Raw genomic sequence first — 18,723 nt, 5'->3', positions numbered from 1 at the left:
TACCTCCCGACTCCCCTTGGTGGCCATTTTTCCCTTTTTGACAGGACACAGAGCATTTAAGAGGGGAGGAGGTGGGGAGTTGGGCGGTAGTGCAGTGGGTTAAGCGCAAGTAGTACAAAGCGCAAGGACCGTCGTAAGGATCCTGGTTCAAGCCCCTGGCTCCCCAACTACAGGGGATTCGCTTCACAGGCGATGAAGCAGGTCTGCAGGTGTCTTTCTCTCCCCCTTTCTGTCTTCCCCTCCTCTCTCCGTTTCTGTCCTATCCAACAATGATGACATCAACAACAACAATAATAACTACAATACTACAACAAGGGCAACAAAAGGGAATAAATAAATAAAAACTAGAACAATAAAACAAGGGTGTTGGTATGCTTCTAAATTCTGCTTCTAAGACCCCTTCTGTTACACTGCTTGAGGCTGTGGTCTATTTACATAATCACTGTATTCACGGGTTTAATTCCCACTGGTTCACACTCTATTTTCCTTCTCCCCACCCCCTATCCTACGTGCTTCCTCTTCCTGACATTTCCGCCTCAAAAGATATATATAGGACAAGATTGTGATTAGATATAGCTAGATCGAACTGCATCCCCACTTGGCAATAAAGATTGAACTGCGTTTCCAGCTCAGCCATGAGTTCCTGGTTGTCAGTCTCCCGCCCGCGAAGCTAGATCTGCAACTGGTGCCCCGAACTGGGACCGGCAAATGGTGCCCGAACAGGGACTGGCATATGGCACCCAACCAATGTGGGACCTAACCCGCCCATCCCCCAGAAAAGTAAACTTGGCTACCCATCTGCCATGGATTGCCTCTCTACTTATGAAGAGGTTTCCCAAAGCTTCTACTCTTTCTTCATGAGATAGTTCCTATGTCTCTGGAACATTTTGCTCTGGGCTACACTTTGGTTCCCTGACCAGGAACTTTGGTTCCTTATGACTGTGACCATAAAGCTTGGAGACACGTGGTTAGTTCTACCCTCCTGATTCGATTCTTCGATGGGAAGACATTTTTAAAAATGTGTGCCTGCAGCAATCCAGCAGGAACTGTAAGAAGCACCTTAAATGGAATTTCGAGGAGCTTTTTGGACTAGGACGCCCTCCAGGGACTCATGATGCTACATTGTGAGATCTGGATAATATGGTTCAAGGTGAAAGAAGCAAAAACTGCCTATCACTTTTCTCTCGATGCCCCCAGAGGCAGAAAATGCCCTTTCCCCTGCTAAGCCTTGGCCTTTGAGGCAGGAAACGGCCCCCTCAGGGCTCCCCTTGGCATCACACTGGTTCTTGCTGCTCTCTTACTTGTTCCTCCATGTCTTGTGCCAGTTCTTTTGAAAATGCCTGTATGATATAGGTTTCTGTTCACCCCACACTCCTGATACTATGGCCATTAGTTAAAAAGAAAGGGGGAAATGTTGGTATGCTTCTAAATTCTGCTTCTAAGACCCCTTCTGTTAGACTGCTTGAGGCTGTGGTCTATTTACATAATCATTGTAGTAACGGGTTTAATCCCCACTGGTTCACACTCTATTTTCCTTCTCCCCACCCCCTATCCTACGTACTTCCTCTTCCTGACACTTCTGCCTCAAGATATATATATATATATATATATATATATATATATATATATATATATATATATATATATATATATATATGACAGGATTGTGATTAGATATAGCTAGATCGAAATGCATCCCCACTCGGCAATAAAGACTGAACTGCGATCCCAGCTCAGCCATGAGTCCCTGGTCGTCTGCCTCCCGCCCGCGAAGCTAGATCTGCAACTGGTGCCCCGAACTGGGACTGGCAGAAGGGCAACAAAAGGGAATAAATGAGTATTAAAAAAAAAGAGGAGAGGTGATAGGGAGAGAGAGAAACAGAGAGACACCTGCCATACTTGCTTCATTGCTCATGAAACTTCCCCCTGCAAGTGAGGAGTGGGGGTTCAAACTAGGCTACTTCTACATGGTAGCATGCACTGAAGCACCACAACCCAGCCCTCCACAAATATTTTCTTTTTGGGAAGTCAGGTGGTAGTGCAGAGGATTAAGCCCATGTGGTGCAAAGCACAGGGACTGGCCTAAGGATCCCAGTTCAAGACCTGTAAGGATCCCAGTTTGAGACCCCGGCTCCCCACCTGCAGGGAAGTTGCTTCACAGGTGGTGAAGCAGATCTGCAGGTGTCTATCTTTCTCTCCCCTTCTCTGTCTTCCCCTCCTCCTTCCATTTCTCTCTGTCCTAACAATGATGACATCAATAACAACAATAACTACAACAACAACAACAACAACAAAAGACTTAAATAAGGGCAATAAAAGGGAAAATAAATAAATTTAAAAATTTTAAATATATATATTTTCTTTTTGTCCCTTTAAAAAAAATTTTTTATTATCTGTATTTATTTATTAGATAGAAACAGACAGAAACTGAGGGGGGAGGGAGGGAGAGAGACCTGCAGTACTGTTTCACCACTCATGAAGCTTTCCCCCTGCAAGTGGGGATGAGGGCTTCAACCCAGGTCCTTGGGCATTGTAACACATGCACTCAACAATAACAATAATAACCACAACAAGGTTACAACAAGGGCAACAAGGGGGGGGAATGGCCTCCAAAAACAATGGATTCATGGTGCAGGCACTGAGCCCCAGCAATAACCCTGGAGGCAAAAAAAAAAAAAAGGGAAAAATGGCCTCCAGGAGTAGTGGATCTGTAGTGCAGGCACTGAGCCCCAGCAATAACCCTAAAGGCAAAAACAAACAAACAAACAAAAAAAAACTGAGAATGAGGGGGCCCAGCAATAGTACCATGGGTTAAGTGCACATGCCCCAAAACACAAGGACAAGCATAAGGATCCCAGTTACAGCCCCCAGCTCCCCACCTGCAAGGGAGGGGGGTCACTTTGCAAGTGATGTAGTAGGTCTGCAGGTTTCCATCTGTCTCTCTCCCTCAGTCTTCCTGTCCTCTCTCAATTTCTCTCTAGTCTACCCAACAACGATAAACAAAAGGGCAACAAAAGGGGGAAAATAGCCTCCAGGAGCAGTGGATTTGTAGTGCAGGCAGTGAGCCCCAGCAATAACCCTGGAGGCAAAAAAAAAAAAAAAAAAAGACATGGGAATCTCTTAATACCATATTCCACTTCCTTCCCATGATAAACATGGCAAATTTGAACTTGGCACGGTCATAGAAATGTCAAAACTTGAACTTATCTACTTAATGTTTATATACTCAAAGTAAAGACAAATAATGGCAAATAGTCATACTGCCATTCCCCCCAAGAGAACATTCAGCAACTGATAATATACACTGTCACATTACTTCAAAGAGTAAGGCAACAGGAAAGTGGCCTGGGAGGCAGCCCAGTGGACAAAGTGTTGGACCCCTAACCGTAAGGTCCCAAGTTCAACCTCCTGCAGTGCATGTGCCAGAATGATTATTTTGGTTCTCTCTCGGCATAATTTTTTTTTTTTTGCCTCCAGGGTTATTGCTGGAGCTCAGTACCTGCACTACAAATCCACTGCTCCTGGCAGCTATTTTTTCCATTTTATTAAATAAGATAGAGAAATTGAGAGAGGAGAGGGAGACACCTGTAGACCTATTTCACCACTTGTGAAGCATCCTCCCTGCAGGTGGAGAGCAAGGAACTCGAACTTGGATCCTTGCACTTATGTACGCTTAACCAGGTGCGCTACTGTCTACCCCCCATAATTTTCTTTAATAGACAGGGAAGTGCTGTGCAGATGTCCCCTCAGGCTAGTGCCAATTCCCACGAGAGTTAATACAATTTTCTCGAAGAACCCTTCCCCACCAATCCTGTCTCAGCTCATCACTCCCGGTTTTTGCCCTATAAAGCCCTTCTTCTTCCACCCCCTCTCTTGCCCGGTTTTCACCTCAGTGGTTAGACGCAGAAAAGGGTGCTGCACCAAGGCGGCCATTTTGGCTAGCTCCATGTGGTCCGAACCACTGTGCTCTCACCCAACTCTGAGGTGCCCGTACGAATAAAGAATTGTGTTCCCTCTCCGCTCCAGATCTTCTCTCTCTCGCTCCTCTGCGTCGCAGCATGACACTTGGCGCCCGAACAGGGACCGACCCGCCCAGACGCAGGTAAGTATATAGCCGCTTGACTCTCTGCGGCCTCATGTTCCTCTCCACCATGGAAGACTTCCCATTTTACAAAGAGGCTTCCCAAACCCTTTACTCTTTTTTAATGGTACAGGTTTTCTATCTCAGAGACGTTTTACTTGGGGCCACACCATGGATCCTCTTGGCTATGTTTGCAGCCTTCGGGATATATATAGGGCGCCCTGCCAAAAAGTTAAGGGACCTTGAGGCTGAGATACAAGAGTTAAGAGATATTGTCTTGGCGCTTACCCGCCCTAAGCTCTCTGCATTTTTCCCCAAGGGTTCCATTTTGGCAGACACGTGTTCGGCTTCTCTGGCTGCTGCTGACGCTCCTCAGGCGGCTTCCACTTCCGTGACTCCTTTCCCCACTGCTACCTCGTTATCAAAGTAAGTCCACACCTTCCCGGTAAATGTGGCCCCCAATAGAAAAAACCCTCAGCTGTGGCATCCATACTCCTCCAAAGAACATAAAGAGCTCTGCCAGGTAGTTAAGGATGACGAAGTTCATGCTCCATAAACCAAGTCCATTTTACAAGGCTTTCTCTAGCACCTTAATAGCCCCCAAGATTAGAGGGACGTAGCTTGTGCTACGCTCCCAGACCCCCTCTACCTGCAATGGGAGGCATATTTTCGTGATGAATGCTCAAAACAATCCCAGAGAAATAGTCAGAATCAGCTGGAGTGGAATTTTGATGCACTGTTTGGAGCGGGAGAGTTTGAAACCGGAATTCAGCAGGCAGAATCCAAGTTTCCAGTCGGTTATTTTGAATAGGTACACATCTGTGCATCACAAGCATGTGAGAGGTTAACCCCACCCACAGGAGTGGCCTCAGTCCCCATTCTATCCCTTTGTCAAGAAACCAATGAATCCCTAGCTAAATTCATTGCCAGGGTGTGATCAAGCTTAGAGAGAAAGATTTATAATCCTGAAGACTGTTTTCTCCTCCTGCGTTCTATTGTCTGGGATGGAATGCTAGCGGAATTCCATCAGGCATGCCTCAGTCTAAAACATGAACACCCAGATAATTGGATTTTAGCGACACAGGAACTTAGACCAGGCTCTTAAGGGGCACCCATTATGACACAGGTTTATGCAGCTACCCCACATAAGCAAAAGGCAGCTTGCCTTCAGTGCAGTTGCCAAGGGCATTGGCGTAACCAATGTCCAGATAAGCCACGATCCTGCCTCCAGTCAGGGCAACCCCGCCTCCAGTCAGGGAGCCAGAGGCCACGAACACCTTGTCATAGATGCCAGAAAGGTTTTCACTGAAGGAGAGATTACTGGTCCAAGTTTCATAAAAATGGCACACCCCTGGATGGTGCAAATTCAGAGCCTGAGATTTTGTGGACAACTCCTGTTTTAGAACGAGGTCACCCTACTATAACAGTAAGGATTGGCAATATTCCTTTTAAATGTATGATTGACACGGGGGCAGAAAAGACGATTTTAAGGCTAGGAGAGGTTCCCCAGAGTTGGGAACTTCTCCCAGGGCCCCATTTACACAGAGTTGGAGGGTTGACCCAAGCCTTTCTCACACAAGATTCGCTTATGTGGGGAGATCCGGAAGGGACTACCGGACACTTCTGTCCTTTGGTAGCTGATATTAGCACCAACCTAGTGGGCAGGGATATTCTGGAATCTCTTGATGTTATAATATCCACAGATGCCTCTGCAGAGCACAACACCCACTCCTGCGAGACTTCTAGATCTAAGCAGCACCCCCAATACTAACTGCCACTATTCGTAACCAAACTCCCTGCTTAGATTGGCTTTCTAACGAGCCTGTCTGGGTGGAACAGTGGACTTTGCCTAGGGAAAAGCTAGAAATTTTAAAAGAGCTCGTCCAAGAGCAGTTGTCCTTGGGACACATTCGTCATTCCCAAAGCCCAAGGAATACTCCTGTCTTTGTGATTAAAAAGCGCTCAGGAAAAGAGCACCTCCTCCAAGATCTCCGTGCAAGTAATAAAACCATGCAGGTCTGGGGTTCCCCACAAAGGGGTTTGCCTCTTGCTTCTGCAATTCCCACGGGAATTCCAATCATAGCTATTGATATACAGCATTGTTTTTTCTTTATTCCCTTGCACCCACAAGATTGTAAACGCTTTGTCTTCTCTGTTCCTTCTATTAATAATGCCAGCCCTGCCGATAGATATGAATGGGCAGTACTGCCCAAGCCCAAGGCATGGCCAATAGTTCTACAATTTGTCAAGAGGCTGTTAAATATGCCCTGTTTCCATATATTCGTAAGGGCCTTAAGGTTCTTAATTATACGGATGATGTCTTAATATGGGGAGAATAAGATACAGATCTCTGTGCCCTACGTGATTTTCTTATACTTGCCTTAAAGAAAAGTGGCCTTAATGTAGCTCCTGAGAAGGTACAGCCAATTCCTCCAATATCTTTCTTAGGTTGAGAGATTTCTCTAACGCAGATTTGTCCCTTAAAACCTTGTGTTACTTTTCCTTCTAATCTCACTCTTGCTTCTTTACAAAGTTTTCTTGGAAATTTAAATTGGCTTAGGCAGTATCTTTGTCTGCCTACTAGCTGCCTCCAACCGCTGTTTGACCTGTTAAAAGGAAACAAACAGCCCTCCTCAAAATGTACATTAACTCCCGAAGCATCCTTGCCACTGGAAAGGGTTAACCAGGCCCTCCAGGACATGCACCTTGTTAGATTCTCCCCCTCCTCTCCAGTAAACCTTCTAATCTTTAACTCTACCCCCACAGTAGTGGGGGCACTGTGGCAGAACCATGGGGTTCTCAAGTGGCTTCATACGTCAGTAGACGGAGCTCCAAGACTCCTTACCGAGATAGATGCATTAGCATTTATGGTTCACCAAGGAAGAAACAGATTGGTGCAAGTCTTAGGAAGGGAGCTAGATTCAATTATTCCTCCCTTTTCTCTCACAGATACAGAGTGGCTCATACGCCACCATTCTCGTTTTGCCGTAAGTTTAGTGGGGTTTCCAGGACGAATAGATAACCATTTTCCTTCTAATAAACTGATAGATTCTTTACCTCTTTTGCCTCTACTAGCACCTAAACTTTTCTCTCGGGATCCCATTCCCTCTGCTCCTACAGTCTTCACTGATGGTGGAAAAAAGGGGGCTACTGCCCTTATATATTATCCAGACAAGCAATCCCCTAAACCTCTCTTTACTGAGCTTCCTGAGAATTCCCCTCAGTACAAAGAACTTTATGCTGTTTTCCTTGCATTAAAAGCTGTACCAGAATCCTTCAACCTTTTTTCTGACAGTGTGTATACTGTTAACTTACTTCCATGGCTTGCTCAGTCTTACGTGAGAACTGATGACAACCCACTTTCTCCTCTCAATTCAAATTGCCTCTATGCTCTGTTCTCAAACCCAACCACTGTATTTCAGCATCTTCGTTCCCGCAGCCCTCTTCCTGGTCTCCTGTCCAAAGGGAATGCTGCAGCCGACCGCCTTGCCTCCACAGGAATTCTCCTAGTCTCTGTCTCTAATCCTGATGACTTTCATTCCCTAACCCATGTTAATCTTAAAGGCCTTCAAGCTCGATTTCCTGATGTTCCTTTAGCACAGTTGAAACATATTCTTGCTACATGTTCTTCCTGTGCAGGTCTCATAAAAACACCTGCTATTCAAACTCTTGGGGTTAACCCCCGAAGCTTAAAAGCCAACGCTCTTTGGTAAATCAATGTCATCCACATACCCAACTTTGGCAAACAAAAATATGTGTTTGTCTCAATTGATACCTTTTCTAAATTTATGTGGGCTACAGCTCAGATGGGAGAAAGCTCGAAAAAGTTTATGCCATATGCTCTCTTGTTTTGCTATAATAGGCTTACCTCTTCAACTGAAAACTGACAATGGGGCATTTATCAGGAAAGAATTTAAAGATTTTTGTTCCCTCTGGAACATTACTCATACCACAGGCATTCTCTATAATCCACAGGGACAAGGCATTGTCGAGAGGGCCCATCAAACCCTTAAAGCTCAATTAAATAAAGATAAAGGAGGAATGTACCTCCCAAAATCCAGCTAGCAAAAGCCTTAACTACATTAAATCTCTTTAATATTTACAAAAACTCAGACCTACCTCCTATTATTCTTCATTGGCAAACACCATCCACCCTCCCTGCTATTAAGGTCAAATAGAAAGACCCACTCAATAAAATTTGGAAAGGGCCTAACCCCCTATTGACCATGGGGATCGGTTTCGCATGCATTTTTCCACAGAATTACTCCAAACCTGTCTGGGTTCCTGCCCGCCATGTCCAGCAATACCCGTATGATGGCGCTGCAATCCCTGAGGAACAAGAAATACTGCAAGAGGACTAGATGCAGGATGCACCCCAGGACCCATAACACGACATGGCGGAATCTGAAAAATCTGGCTCACAGAGACCCCTCTCCTACCCCTTCTCTGAATATCTTATGCTATGACTGGCCAGTTGTGTTTTGTGAGTGTGTTAGATGACAAAAAATTTTTGTATGACCCATTTTTCTCAGAGTACTCTGAAACTTAATTGACTTTATATAAAAATGCTGGACGCAGCCAAGGTTTCTGGAGACATCCAGAAACATTCCAAAAAAAAAATTTTTTTTTCCCCTCTTGATTTTTTATATGTAAGTCTTGGTATAAATGTAAAGTGCTTAGTCTTAAACTGTGTGAATATAGACAGATCTAAATTTGTTTTTAAAATGATATGTTTTCGTATCTCCTCCTGTGTGTTATAACTAAATGTTTATGGGTATGTTTCAAGTTTGGTAAACATTAATGGTTAAAAGTGTAAACTTGAAGCTACATTATTACCAGACAAGGTAAAATTAATTTACTAAAAGTAACTATTTAAAGTAAAAGTCTAAATATTTAACGTGACAATACATCCCCAAAACTAACATACAAATTCTCTATACAGGACGCTTTTGGAGGGCCCCCAAAAGTGCCCTGTAAGCTATCTTGTGGAAATTAATCCACAACAGATCTGGCATCAATCTGACACTGTAAATATTAAAACCATTATCACTAACATGCATTAACTCTCTAAGCAACCTGAGTCTGTTTATAGTACAAAGTAAAAACAGTTAAAAAATCAATATATATATTTTAACTAAAATTGGTCTGAAGATCCTGCTGTAGAGACTGCTACAGGAGGTCACATTAGATGACCTTGAAACAAAATTATAAAGATACTTAAACCAATTATAATAATTGAATTATCAATTATAGTAAACTTCTAACTTGTTAAAAGTTTTTTTTTCACAAGTAATTGACTACAACTATGTCAAAGCCTTCACATGAAGAAGCATCTGCTCATGTGGTAAGGTATTAAACTATAAGAAGTTCCTCCATATACAACTTATGTGAATAACGACATTCACATATTTTTCTACATTTATCTGGTGTATCTCGCCCTGCCACTATATGCCTGCCTTCTTGTCAGCCAACAATTTAAAGATGTTTCCCTTTATAACATCACCCATGCCACAGACATCCCTTACTACCCCCAAAGACAAATGATTGTTGAAAAGGCCCGCCAAATGCCTAGGCTCAATTAAGTAAGGAAAAAAAATAAGGGGAGATACATCCCCCCAATATTCAGTTGGCTAAGGCACCAAACCTCTTTTTCTATAAAAAAATTCAAATCAGATGCCCTGCTAACCACGGGAAGAAGACTGTTTGTGTTTCTTTCACAGGAATCTCGGGAAAAACCATCTGGACCCCTGCACACTCTGACATCCCCCACTAGAAGGCACGACTACAGCGGCACACCCCCCAAAACCCATGATATGACCTGACACGATCTGAAAAACCTGATTCACAGACTCCAAGGACAGAACTTTCTTACTGCCTGTCTGCCCTTCCTGCTTCTGCTTTGCCTATCACGTTTTGGTGGTTCCAGCCCACTCTCTACAGTAAAACCCTTCCCAACCAATCCTGTCCCAGCTCATCACTCCCGGTTTTTGCTCTATAAAGCCCTTCTTCTTCCGCCCCTTTCTCTCTTGCCTGGTTTTCACCTCAGTGGTTAGACACAGAAAAGGGTGCTGCACAAGGCAGCCATTTTGGCTAGCTCCACATGGCCCGAACCACTGTGCTCTCACCCAACTCTGAGGTGCCTGCACGAATAAAGAACTGTGTTCCCTCTCTGCTCCGGATCTTTTCTTTCACTTTCTTTCTCCATCTCTCTCTCTCTCTCTCTCTCTCTCCCCTCCACGTTGCAGCACGACAGGGAAGGGAATAACACAAAGCTTTCAATACAGTGTACTCCTCATACAAGTGTACACTCCCTATAGTATCTGTCATTATTGCCTTTCAACTAAGAGAACTGTGTCAATCCTTCCCTACCCAACTGCTGCAACAGCAGGCAGGCCCTGTGCTACGTGCTGGGGTTCACTTCCCCCTCTCCCTCAAGGGGCAGCCTGCTCCACTTGTGCAGTTCCCCTCCAGCTCAGACACTGCCAGAACTGAAAAGTAAAAGTCAGGGGTGTGATCAGCTACCAGACATTAATCTCCCATAAATAGTTATGTTAAAGGAAAAAAAAGGATTCGTTATGTGTACAGATTAAGAGTGACATGAGACCAAGCAAAGAGCATCTTATTTGCATACAACACTTTAGTTTCCCAATGCCAACAATCTATCAACATTTTCACACAATGGTTAATGTTTCGTGACACTGACAGTGTCCAATGTTATAAATTTGGCTACAGGTTCTTATTTTCCCCTTCCAGATAAGGAGCTCACAAGAGCCAACTGTTTTCACTGAGGTTATCCAGCTGTATGGAATGACAAGGTTAGAATCAGAGTCTAGTATTAACTCATAGTCCTGTGTTCCTTCTTTTTTTTTAAGATTTTATTTATTTATTAATGAGAAAGATAGGAGGAGAGAGAGAAAAAAACCAGACATCACTCTGGTACATATGCTGCCGGGGATTGAACTCAGGACCTCATGATTGAGAATCCAGTGCCTTAGCCAGTGTGCCACCACCCGGACCACCCTGTGTTCCTTCTTAATAAAAAAAAAAAAAAAAAATGCTGCCACAGTCCTCTCACACACCTGCATTCTACAAAGGGTAAAAATTAAATGTTTGTGTGTGTGTGTGTGTGTGTGTGTGTGTGTGTGTGTGTTCTTCAAATTCTGACACCATTCACCAAACAAAACCTTTGGTCATCAACAGCATGTTAGCTGTTGGGCTCAGGCAAAAATTAGTAGTCATGTGTCCCCTGGAACATACCTATAATAGACGTACCAGCTTCTTCCAAAGTGGAGACCCTAAATCTCATCTGTTATATTCTTGCCTTTAGGTTCCTGATTATTAAACAATTTGTTCTTCTTTACAACGTAATGCTTTTTCAGCCACCAAGTTGCAGATGCTACCATGATGCCAACTTGACACTTCCCTGGGCAGACGATCTAACCTATGTGTCCTGGAACCCCATCCCTCCAGAGCCCTGCCCCACTATGGAAAGACAGAGACAGGCTGGTGGTATGGATCCACTTGTCAATGCCCATATCCAGTGGAAAAGCAATTATAGAACCAGACCTTCCACCCACTGCACCCCATAATGATCCTGAGTCCATATTCCTATGGGGATAAAGAATAGGAAAGCTTTCCAGGGAGAGGATAGGATAAGGAACTCTAGTGGTAGGAACTGTGTGGAACTGTATCCCTCTTATCCTATGACCTGTTAGTATTTTTATTTTATAAATAAATTTTTTTAAAAAAAAAGCTGTTTCAGGGGGTACTGATAAACGTGGTTCCACAGGATTCACTTTTCAATGTTCTTGGGAGAACCAGAAAAGATAATGTCATGGTGGTATCTTTTCCCCCAAGGTTATTGCTGGGACTCGGTGCCGGCACGATGAATCCACTGCTCCAGGTGGCCAATTTTTCTATTGTATTAGATAGGACAGACAGAACTTGAGAGGGATGGGGAAGGTAAAAAGGGGGGGGGGGGAGAAAAACACCTGCAGACCTGCTTCACTGCCTGTGAAGCAATCCCCCTGCAGGTGAGAAACAGGGGTTTGACCCCAGATCCTTGCATGGGTCTTTGCACTTTGTACTATGTGTGTTTAACCCAGTGTGCCACAGCACCAAGCCCCCAGGTCTTGCTTCTCATAACTTATATTTTAACAAGTTGTCTTGCAGTAGCTAACACCACAAGATAGGTGGGGACCAAGTCTTCCTACAAAGCCAAAAATATGAGAAAATTTCTAGTCTTTGAATTTATTTTACTATCTTTATTTGATAAAGGCAGCTAGAAATTGAGGAGGGGGAGATAGTAGGGAATAGAGACAACTGCAGTCCTGCTTCACCACTTGTGAAACTTTCTCCCTGCAGTTGGGGAGCAGGGGCTTGAATCTGGGACCTCACACACAGTAATGTATGCTCTCAACCAGGTGAACCTCCACTCAGCTCCCTGAGAATTTTTCTTTTTTCTTTTTCTAAATATTTTTATATCCTTATTTATTTATTGGATAGAGACAGCCAGAAATTGAGAAGAAGGGGGAGACAGAGAAAGGTAGACACTTTTAGATCTGCTTCAACACTTGTGAAGTATCCCCACTGCAGGTGGGGAGCAGGGGGCTTGAACCTGGACCCTTGCCTGGGTTCTTGTACATAGTACTATGTGCACTTAACTGGGTGCACCACAGCCCTTCTCCCCCTTACATGAGTTTTTATGAGCAAGATGATTTCAAAGAAATTTTGTGCTGCTTCTGAGTGATTCTGAATCCAAGTGTCTAGAGGCACAGCCATCTGCAAACTCTTCAGAGATAGGGAGGTTTCAGAACTACCATCTTAAGGGAGTAAAGTAGCATTTCTAGGCTAAGGAGACAGCATAATGGTCATGCAAAAGACTCTCAAGCCTGAGACTCTGAGTTCCCAGGTTCAATCTCCAGAGCTGAGCAGTGCTCTCGCCTTAGTCTCTCTACCTTCCTGTCATTAAAATAATTAAGTAAATAAATAAGGACTCCCAGTGGCAGTAGACAGAAGATTGAGAAGTCCAGGTGGCTGCCTTGTTCCTGCCCTGTATGGCCTGAGATCAATTAACATTGGGCTCGGAATCTCTATTTCTTCCCCTTCACCTAAGATGTGGTCAATATGTCATTTTGTTATAAAGATTGGAAATAAGATACATTAAGCAAACTGCCTAGATTCTAGAAGGACTACAACAAATGATGATTACTCTTATAACTATCACAAATTGATCAGGATCTTTGACTAAGAGTTCAGTTAGGTGGTCCGGGAGGTGGCACAGCAGATAAAGCACTGGACTCTCAAGCATGAGGTCCTGAGTTCAATCCCCGGCAGAACATGTACCAGAGTGTTATCTGGTTCTTTCTCTCTTCTACCTTTCTCATGAATAAACAAATAAAATATTAAAAAAAAAAAAAGAGTTCAGTTGGATTCAGTTTGTGAGAATAAGATGAGGTGGGCAGTGCTTCTAAGCCCTCCTCATCAGTCCCAGAAAGAACACAGGCCGACAGGATAAAACTGCCAGGGTGAGGAGTTTCTTATACTCACATATTTCATCTCAAATTTCTTGGCCAACATTTCCACTTCTTGCCTCTCTCGATCCTCATCACTGAATGGGTCTTCCGTGTGGCTGGGCTTCTTCTGATTCAAAGGCAATGTAAAGAGAGAGACATGTTAGCATTACTTTGACCAGTCCTGAATGTATACTTAAATGTAATTGTGAGGTTTCAGAGCATTAACAAATACATTAGGAGCAATTAGAGTGAAATGTTGGTCTGCAGTTGTTTGTTTTTTTAAAATTTTATTTATTTTAATTAGATATGGGGAGACACAGAGAGAGAGAGAGAGAGGGAGGGAGGGAGGGAGGGATGGATGGATGGAGAGTGAGGGTGCATAGCTCAGCTCTTGCTTATCATGGTGCTGGGGATTGAACCTAAGATCTCAGAGCCTCAGGCGAGAATGTCTTTTTTACAGAACCATTCCGTTGTCTCCCTAGCCCAGCTTGCAGTTTTAATACCATGTTATACAGTTTCTTTGGTAGGTAAAAACTCAACAATGCAAACTGTTTCCAGCTGCAAAATGATTGTGTGGTCACCCTGTTCAAAAAGGCCAGAAAAAAACCAAAGAAAATTAGTTGAAAATGAAAAAGCTCACTTAGAACTCTAGCTTGTTCTATGCGGAACTATACGCCACCAAGCTAGAGAATCTGGAAGAAATGAAACATATGCCCTTCCAAAACTGAACCAAGAAGAACTACAAAACCTAAATGCACCAATCACAGACAAAGAAATCAAAACAGTTATTAAGAATCTTCCCAACAACAAAAGTCCTGGATCGGATGGCTTCACAAACAAATTCTACAAAACCTTCAGGAAACAGTTAATACCCATACTTCTTTTTTTTTTCCTCCATTTTTTTTAATTGGGGAATTAATGTTTTACATTCAACAGTAAATACAATAGTTTGTACATGCATAACATTCCCCAGTTTTCCATATAACAATACAACCCCCATTAGGTCCTCTGAATCCTTCTTGGACCTGTATTCTAACCACCCACCCCCACCCCACCCCAGAGTCTTTTACTTTGGTGCAGTATACCAATTCCATTTCAGGTTCTACTTGTGTTTTCTTTCCTTTTTTTTTTCTTTTTATTAATGTTTTACATTCAACAGTAAATACAATAGTTTGTACATGCATAACATTCCCCAGATTCCCATTTAACAGTACAACCCCCACTATGTCATTCATCATCTTTCATGGACCTGTATTCTCCCCACCCACCTACCCACCCCAGAGTCTTTTACTTTGGTGTAATACTCCAATTCCATTTCAGGTTCGACTTGTGTTTTCTTTTCTAATCTTGTTTTTCAACTTAGGCCTGAGAGTGAGATCATCCCATATTCATCCTTCTGTTTCTGACTTATTTCACTCAACATGATATTTTCAAGGTCCATCCAAGATCGGCTGAAAACGGTGAAGTCACCATTTTTTACAGCTGAGTAGTATTCCATTGTGTATATATACCACAACTTGCTCAGCCACTCATCTGTTGTTGGGACACCTGGGTTGCTTCCAGGTTTTGCTATTACAAATTGTGCTGCCAAGAACATATGTGTACACAGATCTTTTTGGATGGATGTGTTGGGTTCCTTAGGATATATCCCCAGGAGGGGAATTGCAGGATCATAGGATAGGTCCATTTCTAGCCTTCTGAGAGTTCTCCAGACTGTTCTCCACAGAGGTTGGACCAATTGACATTCCCAGCAGCAGTATAGGAGGCTTCCTTTGATCCCACAACCTCTCCAGCACTTGCGCCTGTTATCTTTTCTGATGTATGCCATTCTTACAGGAGTGAAGTGGTATCTCGTTGTTGTCTTTATTTGCATTTCTCTGACAATCAGAGACTTGGAGCATTTTTTCATGTGTTTCTCAGCCTTTTGGATCTCTTCTGTGGTGAATATTCTGTTCATGTCCTCCCCCCATTTTTGGATGGAGTTATTTGTTGTCTTGTTGTTGAGTTTGGCAAGCTCTTTATATATGTTGGTTATTAAACTCTTATCTGATGTATGGCATGTAAAGATCTTCTCCCATTCTGTGAGGGGTCTCTTGGTTTGGGTAGTAGTTTCTTTTGCTGTGAAGAAGCTTTTTAATTTGATGTAGTCCCATAGGTTTATACTTGCTTTAGTCTTCTTTGTAATTGGATTCGTTTCATTGAAGATGTCTTTTAAAATGTACGCGGAAAAGAGTTCTGCCAGTATTTTCTTCTAAGTATCTGATAGTTTGTGGTCTAACATCCAAGTCCTTGATCCACTTGGAATTTACTTTTGTATTTGGTGAAATACAGTGGTTCAGTTTCATTCTTCTGCATGTTTCAACCCATTGTTTCCAACACCATTTGTTGAAGAGACTCTGACTATTAAATTTAAACTATTTATTTAAACTATTAAATGTTTCCCCATTTAATAGTCTGAGCCCCTCTGTCAAAGATTAGATGTCCATAGATGTGGGGGAATACCCATACTTCTAAAGCTTTTCCACAAGATCAAAGAAACAGGAATACTCCCTTCCACCTTCTATGAAGCCAACAACACCCTGATACCAAAAGCAGATAGGGACACAACAAAAAAGTAAAACTACAGAACAGTATCTCTGATGGCCATAGATGCCAAAATTTTAAACAAGATCCTGGCCAACCGAATACAGCAGTATATCAAAAAGATTATTCATCACGACCAAGTGGGATTTATCCCAAGAATGCAAGGATGGTTCAACATACATTAAGTCAATCAATGTTATTCACCACATCAATAAAAGCAAAACCAAAAACTACATGATTATCTCACTAGATGCAGAGAAAGCCTTTGACAAAATCCAACACGCATTAATGCTCAAAACACTACAAAAAAATGGGAATAAGTGGGAAATTCCTCAAGATAGTGGAGTCCATATGTAGCAAACCTACAGTCAACATCATACTCAATGGACAGAAGCTGAAAGCATTCCCCCTCAGACTGGGGAGTAGACAGGGCTGTCCACTGTCACCGTTACTCTTCAACATAGTATAGTATGTTCTTGCCATAGCAATCAGGCAAGAGAAAGAAGTCAAAGGCATACAGATTGGAAGGGAAGAAGTCATGCTCTATTTGCAGATGATATGATAGTATACATAGAAAAACCTAAATAATCCAGCAGAAAACTACTGGAAGTTATTAGGCAATAGAGCAAGGTGTCAGGCTACAAAATCAATGTATAAAAATCAGTGGCATTTCTTTATGTAGTTTTTGGTTTTGCTTTTATTGATGTGGTGAATAACATTGATTGACTAAATCTGAAGAATACATCCACAAATCACTCCCATTCACTGTTGCAGCAAAATCAATAAAATACCTAGGAATAAAGCTGACCAAAGAAGTGAAAGACTTGTATACTGAAAACTATGAGTCACTATTCAAGGAAATAGAAAATGATACCAAGAAATGGAAAGACATCCCATGCTCATGGATTAGAAGAATCAGTATCCTAAAAATGAATATTCTCCCCAGAGCCATACACAAATTTAAAACAATACCCATCAAAGTTCCATCAAGCTTCTTTAAGAGAATAGAACAAAAATTACAATCATTCATCTGGAACCAGAAAACACCTAGAATTGCCAAAACAATCTTGAGGAAACAAAAAACAGAAATGGAGGCATCACACTCCCAGATCTAAAACTATTATTATAAGGCCATCATCATCAAAACAGCCTGGTACTGGAACAAAAATAGGCAAACAGACCAATGGAACAGAATTGAAAGCCCAGAACTAAACCCCCCACACCTATGGGCATCTAGTCTTTGATAAGGGGGCCCAAGGTATTAAATGGAGGAAGGAGACTCTCTTCAATAAATGGTGCTTGGAAAACTGGGTTGAAACATGCAGAAGAATGAAACTGAGCCACCTTATCTCACCAGAAACAAAAATCAATTCCAAATGGATCAAGGACATGGATGTTAGACCAGAAACTATCAAATACTTAGAGAGGAAAACATTGGTGGAACACTTTCCCACCTAAACCTCAAGGACATTTCTGATGAAACAAACCCAACTGCAAGGAAGACTAAAGCAGAAACAAACCAATGGAACTACATCAAATTGAAAAGCTTCTGAACAGCCAAAGAAACTAACACAGAATGGGAGAAGATCTTCATATGCCATACATCAGACAAGAGACTAATAACCAAAATATACAAAGAGCTCAGCAAACATAGCAACAACAAAGCAAATGACCCCATCCAAAAATGGGCAGAGTATATGAACAAAATATTCACTACAGTGGAGATCCAAAAGGCTAACAAATATATGAAAAATTGCTCCAGGTCACTGATTGTCATAGAAATGCAAATAAAGACAACACTGAGATACCACCTCACTCCTGTGAGAATGGCATACATCAAAAAGGACAGCAGCAACAAATGCTGGAGAGGTTGTAGGGACAGAGGAACCCTTCTGCATTGCTGGTGTGAATGTAAATTGGTCCAGCCTCTGTGGAGAGCAGTCTGGAGAACTCTCACAAGGCTAGACATGGACCTTCCATATGACCCAGTAATTCCTCTCCTAGGGATATACCCCAAGAACTCCATAACACCCAACCAAAAAGATATGTGTACACCTATGTTCATAGCAGCACAATTCGTAATAGCTAAAACCTGGAAGCAACCCAGGTGCCCAACAACAAGAGATGAGTGGCTGAGAAAGCTGTGGTATATACACACAATGGAATACTACACAACTATTACGAACAATGAACCCACCTTCTCTGACCAATCTTGGATGGAGCTAGAAGGAATTATGTTAAGTGAGCTAAGTCAGAAAGATAAAGATGAGTATGGGATGATCCCACTCACAAACAGAAGTTGAGAAAGAATAACAGAAAGGGAAACTCAAAGCAGGATCTGACTAAATTTGTAGTAGGGCACCAAAGTAAAAACCCTGGGTTGAGGGTGAGGGTGGTCAGCTTCATGGGGTGGGGGATGGGATGGGGAGAGGGGGGATGGGATGAGACAGTCTTTTGGTGGTGGGAATGGTGTTTATGTACACTCCTACTAATTTGTAGTCATATAAACCACTATTTAAGTAATGAGAGGGGAAAAACTGATTG

General features: G+C 42.6%; 1 protein-coding gene across 4 annotated transcripts in view; it reads right to left on the bottom strand.

Moving 5' to 3' along the window:
* Positions 1-18,723, bottom strand: part of UBN2 (ubinuclein 2) — a 68,950-nt gene that overhangs the window by 38,877 nt on the left and 11,350 nt on the right. For 3 of the 4 annotated variants that reach the window (XM_060196660.1, XM_060196661.1, XM_060196657.1), the window contains exon 2: positions 13,631-13,723. In XM_060196660.1, the coding sequence (XP_060052643.1) occupies positions 13,631-13,723 (93 nt within the window). The remainder of the gene's footprint in view (positions 1-13,630; positions 13,724-18,723) is intronic. The other variant, XM_060196658.1, reaches the window with a different exon arrangement.

The sequence above is a fragment of the Erinaceus europaeus genome, chromosome 8 (assembly GCF_950295315.1).
Source record: "Erinaceus europaeus chromosome 8, mEriEur2.1, whole genome shotgun sequence".
In the NCBI taxonomy this organism is placed as follows: Eukaryota; Metazoa; Chordata; class Mammalia; order Eulipotyphla; family Erinaceidae; genus Erinaceus; species Erinaceus europaeus.
This window is presented reverse-complemented; position numbering and strand designations above follow the sequence as displayed.